The 16,213-nt window shown below is 40.7% G+C and overlaps 1 protein-coding gene across 3 annotated transcripts in view; it reads right to left on the bottom strand.

Annotated features, from left to right (window-relative positions):
• ccser2 (coiled-coil serine rich protein 2) overlaps window positions 1–16,213 on the bottom strand; it is a 350,893-nt gene that overhangs the window by 60,707 nt on the left and 273,973 nt on the right. For 2 of the 3 annotated variants that reach the window (XM_033012716.1, XM_033012717.1), the window contains exons 10-11: window positions 12,503–12,601; window positions 429–513 (exon numbers count right to left, since the gene is read on the bottom strand). In XM_033012716.1, coding sequence (XP_032868607.1) covers window positions 429–513; window positions 12,503–12,601 — 184 coding nt within the window. The remainder of the gene's footprint in view (window positions 1–428; window positions 514–12,502; window positions 12,602–16,213) is intronic. The other variant, XM_033012715.1, reaches the window with a different exon arrangement.

Raw genomic sequence — 16,213 nt, 5'->3', positions numbered from 1 at the left:
ATCAAGCATGCCTAGGAATGTTCATAAACAATTTAAGTCAAAAGAATTGAAGAATTGGATGCAGTTAGTTGCATGAGTAAAAGTAGCTAAGTGATTACTTGTCTTAAAGCTGAAAATAATATTTTTTTTGTATGAAGAGATAATTCCTCCCGATTTCAAGGGAATTGTATGGTTTAACTTACAACGTATGGCATGATGACATTGTTAGCAAAGACTTATACTAAATGACTTTTTTGAAAGAAGTAATAACAAAACATCAATCAATTCTTGAGAAGCAAGAATACAATGTGAAAGTTGGATTTGTTTTTTTTTTATATATAGAAACCTACATAAGAGTGCCAGATCTTTAACTATGTCAAAGTAAGAGAGATTTCATGCTGTATCTCTGGCAGTGCTGTGTAAGTCTGACTGTAGAGTGTTACACTCACTCTGTCGGCGATGCTGCTGGACAGGACCTGGGTTGCCATGGAACGTGGCCTGCAAGGGAGAGGAGGATGGAGCAGAAGGCCCAGCCTGTGCAGGAGAAAAGGAGTGGGGGAGGGAAGAAGGTGAAAACAAAAAAAAAAAGAAACAAACACACATTATGTCAGGAAAAGCTGCATCAATTGGACAGAATCAGACACAAAGTGAAAGCAGAAATGGGACTCCCAAGAACTAGTCAGACAGCTTGCAAACGTCTAGAATTTCTAGCAGATCTGCTTTGATCATTTACATCAAAACATACTGTGGAGGAATCAGTTATCACATTATTTTTAAACGTTGTTGTATGTCATTCTATCAGGATAGTCTTTATATATAGTAGAAGCAACAATAATATTCCCTCCCCACAACATAATTGTGCAATGTCAAAACATGTACCTTAGAATTCACTTTATGAGCAAATAATCGGGATGAAGTGATGGTACTCTTTACTGATTTTGAAGATAGCTGCCTGAAAAGATCTGATGACCTCAATGGCATGGCCCTGTATTTATCTAATGCCAGGTGCCATCAATTACTGGCATCTGAATCTAGGTATCTAACAACAGTGATGTTGTCACATTAACTAATCATTCACACTGAATTTTCAGACAGTAATACAAAAATAAAAAGCACAATTTTTAATGTATCTTAAATAGTTTGCTGTTAATATTCAAACATACATAGATTTTTTCAGTAGCTGAAACAGCCTAAACAACCTTTCGAATTATTGAAATATATAATTAAACAAATTTAAATATGTATATAGAGAATTAATTATTTTATGTCCAGAATATTTTCTACAATATTGCTGATATAGTTGTTAAAATACTATAACATCTTATGAGGAAAATCACCACATTTTTAGGATATTTTAGTGATATCAGTTTATAAATGCATAATTATTGTCAATTCATAGAGTTTTGGAGATTACAATGAAAGGTTGTATACGATAAGAGGGGAACCGATGACAGCAAACTGCGGATTTCCAAGTTATTCGGTTCTTGAATGAATTTCCGAAAATGCCATCAGTTCCATAGCGCAAGGCCAACAAATTATAACAAATATTCTGTGATACAACTGTAGAAACTAGAACAATAAAACTGAAAAAGCATCAAGCTACTGATTCTCAACAATTATTATAAAATTGATTCAAATTAGGAAAGACCTTCAATCCGTTTCAGCACATATAAAATACCAAACTCTATTTTATGCTTTCAGCATCTTTGAGGTCCTATGTCCTGATCTCAGTCGCTTCCTGACAATATGACCAAGCTGCAGTTCAACCTTTGCACTAAGAAATACTCCCTGCTTTATATGTTGAACTGCCCATAGACGCAGAGCATGAGATTTAACCACAATCACAAATTTATGATAAATCGTTGCATGAGACGCTGTCTTTCTGCACTTTTTCCCACCCTGTACAATACGTTTATAATCCTAGGATTCATTTCACCTTCTACATTATATAATCATGTCCAAAAAACTCTTCTCAATATTATGATTTGCTCTATTCCTGGTGATGAATAAGATGTGACCAGGCAGATCTAGAGACTCAAAGACATTAGTTGTTTAGCCATTTTTCTTATTGCTCCTCTTCAAGTAATTCTCTAGCCTGAGAGGATATACAGGCATCTTGCGAGCATAGACCTGGGTTAGTGCCAGTTTGTCAACAACCACAGAATAGGTCTCGACCCCAAATGTCACCTTTGCATGTTCGCCAGAGATGTTGCCCGGCCCACTAAGTTACTCCAGAACTTTGTTTATTTTCCTTGTAAATCTGCATCTTCAATTCCTTCTGTAAACAGCTCAGTCAGTATTAATGGTGCTGAACTGGAGATGGTTGTGACCTTCAAGCTCCTGGTGGTAAAAAATCACCAATAATTTGTCCTGGTCCAACCACATTAATGCTACTGTCAAGAAAATACACCAATGCCTCTACTTCCTCAGAAGACCAAGGGAGGTTTGCAGGTCTCCAATGAGTCTTACGAACCGTTACGGATGCACCATGGAAAGCATCCTATCGGGATGCAATACTGTTTCATTTGGCAACTGCCCTGCAGAAGACCGCAAGAAATTGTAGAGAGTTGTGGATGTAGCCAGTCCCTCACACCAACTTGTCTTCTCTCCACTGAATCCATCTACACTTCACGTTGCCTCAGAAAAACAGCCAACATAATCAAGGACCATTTACACAGCAGTTATTCCATCTTCTCCCCTCTCTCTTTAGGCAGAAGATGTGGGCTGCCTTCCCCAGATAAATATTCACTTCCACCATTTTCCACATTAAATAATATTTCTGGAAGGTTGCTTTTTCAGCTTTTCTTGACTACCTGTCTGCTGCCTTCCTTCTGCTGTTTCATGTTCATCTATTCCGTTCTGATTGCATTTCCTTAAGTGTGAGGTGATCATCTGCAAAAATGGGCCAACCCTATTTTCCGCGCTCTTGTGACTCCATCCATCACTCAGGCTCCAAAGCTGGTGCTCCAGCAGGTAAACCAGTGGAAATTCCTGCAGTTGTCTTCACCCAAAAACTGCAAGGACCATCCAGGAGTTTACTAATGCAACAGCTCAAACAACACGTGAATGAGTTCTCCTGCCACGTCTTTAATTTTAAATATAGAGCCCCTTTTTTTCAAATGTATTCCAACTAGAAAGAAAAACCCTTATATTAATCTCCTAGTTACCCCCACCGCTTAATTAAAGAATAATTATCATGGTATACACATTATTAAATTATAAATACCACTTACATCGATGTAAAGTCTTTAACTCTTAATTTATCCAATTAACTACAATACTGGAAATATCCATCCGATGCTAATTACAAACCACACTCTAAACCAATGCTGAGTCTGTACCGCCTCTATTCCCTGACAGTATTGAATTATTAAAATGTCAAAAGACCCATCAGATATCTAATTGATTCAGGAAACAAAGACAAGTGTTGAGAAGATCTCACGGTCCCGACATACCATCATTCACAAAGCCTGCACTCTGAAGATTGCTCAACTTTGGCGACAGTCGCGAACAAAGCACATAAAAGCAGATAATTCCCCACCACCTGATGAGATGTATCTTAAATTATGACTGAAAAGAAAGGAGGAGAACTGGGGATTTGACATAATTTTTCAGTGTATTTGGCTGCAGCAAAGCTGCTAAATAACTGGACTACGACAAATGTATAACTTCATTTAAGATGAGCAGAAGGAATAAGTCAGTTAATTACAAGCTGGAATGTCCCACTGAGTGGCAGCTGGACGATACGATAGATAGTAAGAAGCTTTCCCTCTAGGGGAGGTGTCTATAACTATAACTAGAGAGGATAGATTTATGGTTAGAGGTGGAAAATTTGGTGGAAATTTCAGGGAGAATTCTTTCAGCCACAGGTGATTGCACTGGCTAAGAAAGTGATGTAGGCAGATGCTCACAATAAATTTAAGATGTATTTAGATGAAAGAAGCTGCAGAGGTGGGTACAATTATGACATTTAAAAGGCACTTGGACAGGTGCATGGATAGGAAATGTTTGGAGGGTACAGGGACAGGCCCAGGTAACGGCAAACAGCTCTGTCAGGCAACTTGGTTAGCATGATTGAGTTGGGCCGAAGATCCTGTTTGCATGCTGTATTGCTCTCTGACTCGATCAGTAAGCAATTTTTAAACAGTAACCTCATCACATTCACCAACCCAAAAGTTAATCAATCAATTGGTCTTTCCCTTCTGAGATGTGGATAAATTAGTTGCTGCAATTCATCCCATTCTAACAATTGCTTCACTTCCAAGGCAATTCATTGTAAATATGTAGAAATCACAGATCACAATAAACTAAGGGATTAATTATTTAGGACTGGGATAAAGTCAATTTATTTTCATTCATGGGAAATATGAATCTTTGGAATTCTCCGACCTGCAGGTCACCCAAAGTGGAGGTTCGTTCATCATGTTTATTCAAACACAGATGGAGTGATTTTTAAGGGGAAACGTATCGAGGTAGTGCAGGAAAATGCAGGTCAAATAGAAGATCAGCAACGATTTTAGTTTAGTTAAAAGGTTCAGCGTGGAAACAAGCTCTTCGGCCCACCAAGTCCCCGTCGACCAGCAATCTCTGCATATTAACACTATCCTACACACACTAGGGACAATTTACATTTACAGCTATCTTGTCATAACTATTTATAACTTTAAACCCCTTCTAAATCTGTTTCTAAAGGGATAAGAAACCTTCCCCGTTGAACTTGATAACTGTACCCACTCAATACTGTCACCTTTCTCCAGCATGCTTATGGTGTACAATAAAAAGAAATTATGCACGATAATTTAAATGACCAGTTTCCTAAACAAATTCAACAAAACTTCAGTCCTTTTGAATCCCAGTTTAATTTGCATTTTGCATCACTCTGCTGACCTGCAATGCTGCTTAAAGTGATTTGTTCACTTTTATGAAAGAATCCTTTAGCTCCACAATTTCATTCACATTTTAAAATTTCCTGTAGAAGATGTTTCCCTTAGAGTTCATTTAACGCATAACTACTGAGTCAGCAAGTGTTTCAATTATATGTTGAAGAATTCTGCTTTTTCAAAGTTAACTAATTTCAACTCCCATTTGGAGTCAGCTGCAAATTTTGAAACAAGTTTCTTGCGTCTAAAACTTGATCTTCTAAATCTCGATATCTACACTTTACCCTTAGCTTCCATTTCTATTTTCAACAGATTTGCATTTCATTTAGCAGTTTGGCCTGATTCCATAATGTTCTAATTTTTGCTTGAGCGGTGTTATACTTCAAAAAAGACATTCCAAGCATATGACAACTACTTTGTTTATTGATTCTTTGATTTAATTCCTGAGATAATACTTGCCATCTACTTTGTAGATGTTACATAAGAAATCTGTGCAAAATGAGAAAGTTGACTAACCTTTCAAAATCGGTGCCAATTATTTTTAAATCTCTATTTTCTCTAGGTTTTATTTTCAAATAGATTCTGAAAGATAAATTATTGCCCTGCCCTCTCCTGCCTAACATCCTTGAGTATGTGTGTGGATATCAGAAAAAAATCGTCAAATACACAGAAAGTGGGCATTTACATTCTATTCTACCACTCAATGAATCATAGCTGTGGAGAGATTTAAGTCTGCACACCTGCCCATTGCCCTTAATGCATTTGGTATTGAAAATGTATCATACATGGATTGCACTTTTGCAACTAGTTTATTTATTATGCCACAAAATTACAGTTCCCAATTTCTTGTTACCACTATATCTCAAAGTATTTCCTATCTTTAAGGCTAAAATGCCTGTCTCTGGGACCATTTTCTTCTCTCACTCTTCTCCAACAGTTCTTCTTAGTATGAAAACTTCAATGAACTCATCACTTTCCTTTGCATGTTACTCTAAAACTTAATGTTGAACATTACCAAGCTGTGCTTACTACATTACAGATGCTCGCTGTCTTACTTCTTTTAGCTGTGCTTGTTCATTATCAGTTAGATAAAGACACAGTCATGATATTTCGCTATCTGATGTGTACTCTGAAAGAAGTGTGGAAATACTCAATTTTCTCCTGACACAACTATTTCTTGTCTGCTTATTGATGTGTAGCGGGTTTTAAAAGCTGCTACAGTTATTAATGTGTGTCTGGATTTGTTTCCATTTTCTTTCTGCAATTCCTCTCCAACTATTTGATGTTGCAGGAAATATCTTTATTAGGATAGTAAATCCCTTACCTTTTAACACAATTCATAAGTATTGGCAATCCACTATATCTGTACGATTCTTTTTCTTATAACATTGACATTATCTTTAACTGATCCACCCATATCACCTCCCATCCTTTTCCTGCTACAGTGAAATGTCTGCCGGGTAAATTTCAGTACTTAATGTTGAATTCACTAGTATATCAAACAAAATGCTTCTTATCAAAGTAGCTTTACACAAAGTGAAACAAAATCCCCAGGCACTGTAGCCATCTGGAATAAGACAAATCTTTTTGAATTATGCCAGAGCATATATTTGTTGGGATATCAAACCCCAAAGCACTACACTTAGTTTCCATGCATTAAAATAATGTAAAGATACAATCTCAATTCTTTAATGCTCATGTCTATGGACATTATCCAGGAGGACCAAAGTGATTACAGTTGGCTGAGACACCATTTTATAATTTCACAAACAATAGCCTTCAGTGTAGTTTTTGAAGGTATCTAATTGCAACGACTGCAATTTAAACTGGTGAAATATTTCTAAATTAAATGTCTTCTTCTAAAGCAGTCTCTCATGGTTGAGAATGATTTGCTCAAAAGTTCTGTAGGATCTGAGATGGCTGGAGAGTGTGATATGGGAACCATAGACCCTCCCACAATTGGGCATGTTATTCATGATCAAGTGCATGGATGGATTGTCTGGGACGTTGAGTGTTTCCTTCAGTGACTGTGCATGACTTCCCCTGCCATCGGGAAGAAGGTACAGGAGCCTGAAAACTGTAACGTCCAGGTTCAGGAACAGCTTCTTCCCTACAGCCATTCGGCTATTAAACACTACAACCTCAAATAAGCTCTGACCAACATAACTATTATTGTTATTGAAGGAGCGGCGCCCATGTCGGGGCGGCCCGGCCCGGGGAAGTAGCGACGCCCATGTCGGGGCGGCCCAGCCCGAGGGAGGTACGGCGCCCATGTCGGGGCGGCCCAGCCCGAGGGAGGTACGGCGCCCATGTTGGGGGCGGCCCAGCCCGAGGCTGAAGACGGCACGATACTCACGTGAGGGTGGCTGGGACGGTGTTCTGGCAGTGGTGGCCTGAGTCCGGGGTTCGGACGCGGGCCAGCGGCTGCGTCTGCAGGACTGGTGGGCGGCAGCTTCGACCACCCCGGGGCGCGGCGATTGAGCCACGGGACAGTTTTTAACATCGCCCGGTGGGGTATCGCCTCAGCGCAGAGGGAGAAGAGGAGGGAAGAGACTGCAGACCTAAGACTTTTGCCTCCATCATAGTGAGGAGATGCTGGGTGGACTCACTGTGGTGGATGTTAATATGTGTTTATTGTTGTTTTTTATTGTATTGTATTGTATGTATGACTGCTGCAATTTCGTTCAGACTTCAGTCTGAATGACAATAAAGGCTATCTAATCTAATCTAATCTAATCTAAGGCAATCCATTTATGGGTGTACTCTTGTATGTGCTATCGCAGCAATATATCGCAGAGAAGTAATGTAATCAACCCAAGCAGCTAAAATATTTATTTAGATTATTTCTAAAAGTGAAATATAATCAGAATTTGTGAAGGAGAGCCGGATAACAACCTAATGGAAAGAGCCTTGTCCATAACCTCTTCAATCACTTCTCTAGTCCTGAAAAATCAGTGGTTCAAATTTGCCAAAATGAATTCTCGATAGAACATTATAAAGAAATGCATGAATCATTTGCTCCAGTATCATCTTTGAACACTTCCTCAAAAGGTCATGATTTTCAGAGATCCCGAGTCCTTCAATATGGTCATCTTCAAATTAAATGTTACTTATTATAAAGTAACAGGGTTAAAATATAAGTATTAATAAAGAGATGAATTCATTATATAATGTTCTATCAATATATTCTTATGATCCACAAGATACTGCTGATGCTGGAATATTGAGCATTGGAGGAACATCAGGTCAGGCGGCATCTGTGGAGGGTCTTGAGCAAACACAAAGTGGTGGAACTTTCTGCTCAAAGAGGCTAAAGGGTCCCGATCTGAAAGGTCATCTGTCTATTCCCTCCACAGACTTGCTGAGTTCCTCCTGCACTTTGTGTTTTATTCTTATAATTTACATCGCAGGAACAGATTATCACTTTAAATTCCATTAGCACAGATTGACATTAGATATAGGGTCTTGATGTGGTGGACAAAGTAAAATATAGAAATCATAAAATGTCAGAACTGGAAGTGTTTAGAAATCTTATTTTACCTTAGGGCTGGGGAAAGTTACGGAGACAGAGAAGTGATAGTCAGAAAAGATTGGACAACGATGAGAATTTTAAAAGAATAGCAGCTGACAACAAGTACATAGGAAGGGAAGAGAAAAGTTGTAGAGAAAAGAGAGGTGAGCAGTTGTGGTGACAGCGAAGAAACAGGACCAAGCTCAGGCCAAGGGAAGCTAAGGTAAAAAGGTGAATTTGTTTAGCCTCAGGTCTAAAGGTGAAGTCAATTGCGAGAGAACAGGGTTTATTATAAGGATTGTCAGGCAATGGTTTTAATCCCCACTATAGTTAATTGGAGCATAATTTATTCCAGACTAAGTAGTCTCTAAAATGATAAGTGATATTTGTTATTAATTAGATCTTCAAAATGGAAGGGCAGCTCATTGAAATGCATTTTGCCCCTCTAACCCACTCATATTTAACAGTCATTAGCTGCGCTAAATCTTCTCAACTAGTCGGCACAATTACAAATTATATTTATTTTCACATATTCATAAACAGAATTCAAACCGCTGATTTATTTTGAATGTATTTACCTCGTGTCAAACCATGAATATGCTTGGCCATCGTATTTTTTCGTCTGTGTTATCAGAGAACACACATGTGACACCATTGACATTCAGGGAAGTAATGCAACATTTTATTGATTATCCTGTGCTTCCTTCACAGTGTGGTACAATTCATGTACTCTTTGTGAGAACTTCAGACTGTCGGACTTTAGATTTTTACTGTTCCTCTTTCAACAGATGCTGCCTGACCTGCTGCTGTTCCCAACATTTTCTGAGTGAGTTAATCTCTGATGGGAATCTCAGAGGGCTTAACCATTTTAAGTGAATTATTACAATTTACAAATACTAGCAGATTTACTCCAAAAATAATTCATGGCAGTCAGTGCTTCTAAATTTAGGATAGTCTCTGGCTCTATAACTTTAAAAAAAAGTTAGTACGAGTCAAAGCCAGACATCTTCCAATAATTAGGCCTAAGTCATACTGTATGAACAAATTGTCATCTTTCTTGTTCCAGTCTCTGAAACAGTAAAAGATCAGGATTAACTGCAGACCGTTCTTGCTTGTCAGTCGCTCAATGAAAGTAACAATCTTTGCCACCTCCAATAAAATGCATCTCCGCTGCTTTCATTCAGGCAGAAATTCAATTAGATTAAAATTGCTGTTGTGTTTGAACTGGGATAACAACCATTAACACAGGGCTGCAGAAGCTCACCGTGTCCCAAATTACTTCCAAGGTTCTGAATGAAAGAAGGGAATAGAGCACAACCATACCAGTAATAAACCAGCTCTGAAATGTAGAGGACTAACAACTACCTGAACGAACAATAAATCATGAGAATTCAATATTATATTCAATAATACCACCTTAATCAAATTAATAGAACACAGTGTTTCTAATGTTCTATGGTACAAAGGGTAATAGAATATTATCAATATTGCAAATAATGTATTTATTTGTCACTTCAAATATGGTTTGACATTGAACCTGACCAACAAAATGGTTTCCTCTCCGCTTTAGTTCACCCAAACTAAACTGAAGATATCCTGAACAAATTCTTGGTAGGCTTGACCCATGGTAGAAAATGACTCTGAATTTTCCAAAATTAGCAGGCATCAAGAAGGAACAATGGCAAAATGAGTCAAAAATCATAGCAAAACAACGGATTATGTTGGGGGCTTTTAAAATCCATGTTGCAAAATTGAATACAGTGAGTCTTACTCTACACGTGAAACAGCCCACAGACCAAGTTCAATGAATCCTACTGCAATCTTCCTCACCTAGACCTTGTAGATTGTCCTGTACTGTGGGTGACACAGAGAGCCTAGCTGCTGTAGGACACATACAACCTATCCCAATGTGAATCAGGTACGTAATCTACTCTTTATGGACCAGCCACTGTTGATCAAGTTCAATGATTTCATCAAATTTCTGCTCAACCCTCTTTGCTCCAATGAAGAATATTCCAGATTCTTATATGTGACCTTACCAGTGAAATTGATCATTCTTGAAACCATCTTAGTGATTTTTTTCCTGCATTCTCTCTCTAGGATGCTTCTAAAGTTAGGTGAGTAGGATCAGAAGCAATATTTCATTTGTGTACAAACCAGCTTTTATTTTTAAAAGGTACTAGACCAAGGGGGACCCGTTAGGTCCCGGCCCCTCAACACGCGGTTGCAGGGGTGGGGGGGGCCTGCAGCATCACACACACACTAACCACCCCCCACACACAGGGAGGGGGGAAGCGAGGTGGAGGGAGGGGGGAAGGAAGGGGGAGGGAAGACGAGGGGAAGGGGGGGAGATGAGAGGGAAATGGGAGTGGGGGAGGGGGGAGAGGAGAGGGGGAGGGGTTTGGATAATTAAGCCGTATATGGCATCCTCAATATAAAAACCCAGAATTTTAGAAGAAAATACTGTTTCGGACAGTTGGGAGTTTCAAGTCCATGAGTAGCAAATATAAATGCAATCAGTCCTAGCAGCATTTAGGAAACATTTCTGCATATAAAATGCAGTAAAAAATTGGAACAGCAATTGATGCAAGGTCAAGTGTTAACTTTTAACCTGAAATTTTCAGATTTTTATTCATGAACAGAGTTAGCGAATAAGGGTGAAGATCATGAGTTATGTTACAGAAAAGCCATGATCTCATTAAATTGTGGAAAGGACTCGAAGGGCTAATTGATTACTCTTTCTTTATGGATATGTTGGCGCAGCTTGAGGTTACATTTATAATTGTTCCAAAGAAAGGTGCTAGGGCAATGAGAACGTTAAATTGGAAAGACTTTGTAAAAATGAAACCAATAGTGTATTTTATCCATACATAATTTGCATTAGAACTGCAAAATACCTATTTGCTGATAATATAAAAGGCAGCAGAATATGCTGTATACCATGTACCTAGATAGAGATAACATTTGTGCATGATACCACGCATTACTCTGAAGGTAATGGAAAACTGTTTTAATTAGAAAGATAAACAAAACTTTAATTTGTTTTTGCAGTTTGATACATGGTTACTTTTGAACAGCCTGGGTCGCCCTTGACTGCGTATCTTGACTGTGGTTACATTAACTGTTTCTCATGCACCACCATAGCTGGATTACAGGTTATTCCCTGTAAATGCAGGTAGAATTTATTAATAGTGTATGAACCTGCACTATAACCTTAATCAATTGTCAATTATGCTCAGTATCGAAGATCAATATATTTTCTGATTAGAACACTATAAACTCTTAGTTGTTGAAGTGGTGAGGCCAACAGAGCCAGCAAGACTGGGAGAAAAGTTGGGTAGTATCGTTTACCACCACTGGAGTGATTATTTTGGTCACTACATGTTCTTCTGTTGCCTCTGTAGTTATCAGCCTGATAAAAATATGGCAGGTGTGAGATAATATGTGAAACCGGTGACAAATGCTTGCTGATTATATATTTTAGCATACATTGGTTTTACCAAGTGCATACCAAAACAATAAAAGGAAAAATAAGTATGATGTTTGAAATTTCCCCCAACTATTTAAGTTACTGCAGCTGCTACATACTATAATCAACAGATTGAAGCAAGCGTTTTGGCTTTTGTCACGGCAACATTTAATATGAGAGCCAATCTCTGTTCTGAGATATGCATAAACATTTTGAGACGGTGGACAGGTTTAGTGTTAATTGTCATAATTTCAACATAAGCTTCATCGAGCTTGGTTGGAATATAATGTTCATGATGTTGTTACACAACACATCCTACTATGCCAACCACTGGGTTAGCAGGCTCTGTAAGGACAAGGTATTTGATATTTAAAAGGTTTAATTTTTTTTGAACACATCAAAACCCTCCATAGACAACAAGTCAGATCAGAAAACCTTTAAATCCACTATTCATAACAGGAGATATATTTTGTTAATGTACTTTCTTAATTTGCATGCCAGTACACAAGTCCTAAATATCGTAACTTTTACCTTGAGTTGGTGCAACAGTATTTCGAACAATGATGGGTATGGAGATATGGAAAATGAAAGACAAACAAATCGAGAAAGGATACATGGGGCGAGTGATGATCAGGCTAAGTGATCTGGAGGCAATGGACTTACGGATATTCCTTTAGTGACTGTTTGGGTGGTCTTATCGGCATTAGAACACGCTGGTCCTTTTGTGGCTGAATTTTCTTTCCGGCAATGACATCTGGTGCTCTGTATATTTAAAAAAACAGCAATTGGTCAAATAAACTCCCACATAAAATAATGTCAAAACACCTTAGTGTCATACTTCCCTTGGGTGCTCAATTTAATCATCTATAGCTCTCCAAGCTTCTTGATTTTAAAGTTCTTATTATCTTGCTAACATTTTTACATGGCTACTCGCCCTAACAAACCTTGGAATTCCTCAATCAAAATTTGACTCATTTGCCCCAACACCTCTCTCTCTCTCTGTTACTAACTTCCTTCCAAGATGCCTCAAAGGACTACGCGACCTTTACAGACGAGTGCCGGCACACGTCATAGGGCGCCAAAATTTTCAACATGTTGAAAATTCAGCGGCGACCAGAAAGACGCTACGACTCTTTGGAGACCTCTCACGGCCATCGTCTCTATGGTCGTGAGAGGTCACCCGCAACATGCCGCCAGGGGGTCGCCTGTATGGTCGTGAGAGGTCTCCAAAGCGTCGTAGCGTCTTTCTGGTCGCTGCTGAATTTTCAACATGTTGAAAATTTCGACGACCTATGATGGGTGCCGGCAGTCGCCTGTAAAGGTCGCGTAAGTGGGACAGGCCCTTTATGCTCCTTTAGCTCTGATCTTATCTACTTCCCCCTTCCATCCTTACAACTATTGGCAACTGTGTTTTTACCAAGCTCATAAATTCAGGATAGACACAAAAAGCTGGAGTAACTCAACGGGACAGGAAGCATCTCTGATGAGAAGGAATGGGTGACTTTTCGGGTCGAGACCCTTCTTCAAATATTGGCTCTCTAAACCTCTTTATCAACTTCTAATTTCTCCAGAATTACTTAACATAACTCTTTGATAAAGCGTTCCTAATTGCTTTTCCATTATCTTGGCATAAGTTTTTAACCAAGTGTGTTCCTGTAAAGCACCTTGAAACATTTTACAATTAAAGCTCTGCAGCTATTTTACTTTCTGATCCACTATGACCTCTATTGCAATTTATTTCAAGGCGAGATACCTGGGGAAGAGAGATACAACGTAAATATTTTGAAAACCTTTCTATTTGTTACAGCCTCTACACATATAAAAGCGGTCCCTGTATTTCTTAACACAATATTAGATACGATAGTACATACTGCTGGTCAGAACATGTTGCAGTGTCATATGCCAATGGCTCTGTAATCTCGGAAAACATTTTAAAACATAATCAATGCTTTACCTCAAGGCATATACAGGTTTTTATTTTTACAATATCTATCAATATTGAACAACACTTACGACTTGGCCAAATGGTAAATATTTTTAGAAAACTTCTATTAATGAATCATTTGTTGGACAGAGATTCATTTCTGGAGATGTTGCACCACATTGCAAATCCTGAGGCAAAGCAATTTCTTGCAGTAATGAGTTTCTATCCTTATCGTAATGTCCTTATTCTAATCAGGAACAGCTAGACTATACACCAGTCAAACAACACAGATGAATGTGTTCTTTCAGCAGCAGCTGATGACTCAATTTATACTGTTCTGGTCAGCAAGGCATCCTCAGCTTCCAGTGAGCTGAAGGAATCTGGTAGTAATTAAAGCAAAGGACTACAATGTTTATAACTCTGTCAAGGGAAAGATGCAATTATTTTACACCATACAGAATTACTCTGGAACATAATCAATTGAAAAAACATAAATGAAAAATGGAACAGAATGAATTAGTACAAACTAACAACCAATAATGGGATATGCCGGTAAAGTGTCCAAGGTTGAGAATTCAATATTCCAGAATATTTAAGTTGTGGAAGTGATAGGCAAAATGAAAAAATAAATATCAGCACAAATGAGAAAAAAGGAGATAAAAGGCAAAGAGAGAAGGGACTACAGCTTGGAAAATAAGTAGTATAGTCAGAGCGAAAACAACAGTATGGGGCCTGACCCCCTGAGTTCCTCCAGCACTTTGTGTTTTTTTCCTAATTATGTTTCTGCACCAATGGCTTGATTTTTTGCATAGTCTTTCTTTTAGGAAAAATAACTTGTTATTTCCGTGTTTGTCAGCAAACAAGTACATGTAATGCTGCTGCAAGCAATATTTTTCATTGTACCTGAAACTCACTATACTTGTACATCTATATTACTAAATCTCTGTTCTTGACCGCTTTTGGCCTTCTGTGCTGCGATTTCCGAGAGAAAGCCGCCACCTACGGCCGTCATTTTTGGCCACCTCGCTCAGAGCCCCCCTCCGCTGCATGTGTGCCGAGGATTTTTCCCGTTGATGAAAAATGACAGAGATATTAATGTTTTTACAAAATTGCCCATTCTCTCTGCTGCCCCTGCTGGAGGGAGGGGGAGGGACTATAAAACCAGGAAGTGGTGTGCCTCAATCAGTCTCTGCAAGTGGTGTGCCTCAATCAGTCTCTGCAAGTGGTGCTCCTCAATCAGAGCTCTGAATAACACTGAACAAATGTCTCCACAGCTGTGAGTACCCATAATGTGGTTTGAAAATGAAAATATGGTTAGTTTGAGGAAAAAAGCACTGCCTGCAAATGGTTGTTTGGGTTGAAGTAAAAAGGCACCCTCTCTTTCTCTCCCCTCCTCTCTCTCCACACTTCTCTCTCTCCCTATCCCTCTCTCTTTCTCTCTCTCTCTCCCCCCTGTCTCTCTCCCTTTCTCTCTCTCTCCGTTCCTCTCTCTCCCCCCCTCTCCCCATCACCCCCCCTCTCCTCTCTCCCCCCTCCTCTCTCCCCCCTCCTCTCTCCCCCCTCCTCCTCTCCTCCTCTCCCCCCTCTTCCCCCCCTCCCTCTCCCCCCCCCCCTCTCCTCTCTCCCCCCCCTCTCCCCCCCTCCCTCTCCCCCCCTCCCTCTCCTCTCTCCCCCTCCCTCTCCCCTCTCCCCCCCATCTCCCCCCCTCCCTGTCCCCCCTCCCTCTCCCCCCCTCCCTCTCCTCTCCCCCCTCTCCTCTCCCCCCTCTCCTCTCTCCCCCCCTCTCCTCCCCTCTCCTCTCCTCCCTCTCCTCTCCCCCACTCTCCTCTCCCCCCCTCCCCCCTCTCTCTCTCTCCCCTCCTCCTCCCCTCCCTCCCCCCCCACCCTCTCCCCTCCCCTCCTCCTACCCCCCCTCCCCCCCCCGCCCATCCCCCCCTCACCCCCCCCTCCCCTCCCCCCCGCCCCTCCCCCTCTCCCTCCCCTCCCCCTCCCTCACTCCCCCCGTCCCCTCCCCTCCCCCCCCTCCACGACCCTCTCTCCCCCTCCTCCCCCCTCCTCCCCCCTCCCTCCCCCCTCCCCTCTCTCCCCTCCTCCCTCTCCACCCCCTCCTCCCCCTCGCCCCCTCCCTCTCCCGCCTCGCCCTCCTCTCTCCCTCCATCCCCTCTCGCCCCGCTCTCTCCCCCCCTCTCTCTCCCCTCCCCTCCCCCCCCCCCTTCTTTCCCCCCCCCCCCCCCCCCTCCCTCTTCCTCCTCCTCTCCTCTCCACCCCTATCCTCTGCCCTCTCTCTGTGTCTCTCTCTCTCTCTCTATCTCTGCCCCTTCTCTCTCTGCCCTCACTCTCTAACCCCCCCCCCCCCTTCTCCCTCTCTAGATGTGACTGCAAGTTGGGGGCTATGCGTCAGTAGATAGGGTGGTTATGGGGTGAAAGGAGCAAATTAATAATATTAATAT

The sequence above is a fragment of the Amblyraja radiata genome, chromosome 37, assembly GCF_010909765.2.
Source record: "Amblyraja radiata isolate CabotCenter1 chromosome 37, sAmbRad1.1.pri, whole genome shotgun sequence".
Lineage (NCBI taxonomy): Eukaryota > Metazoa > Chordata > Chondrichthyes > Rajiformes > Rajidae > Amblyraja > Amblyraja radiata.
This window is presented reverse-complemented; position numbering and strand designations above follow the sequence as displayed.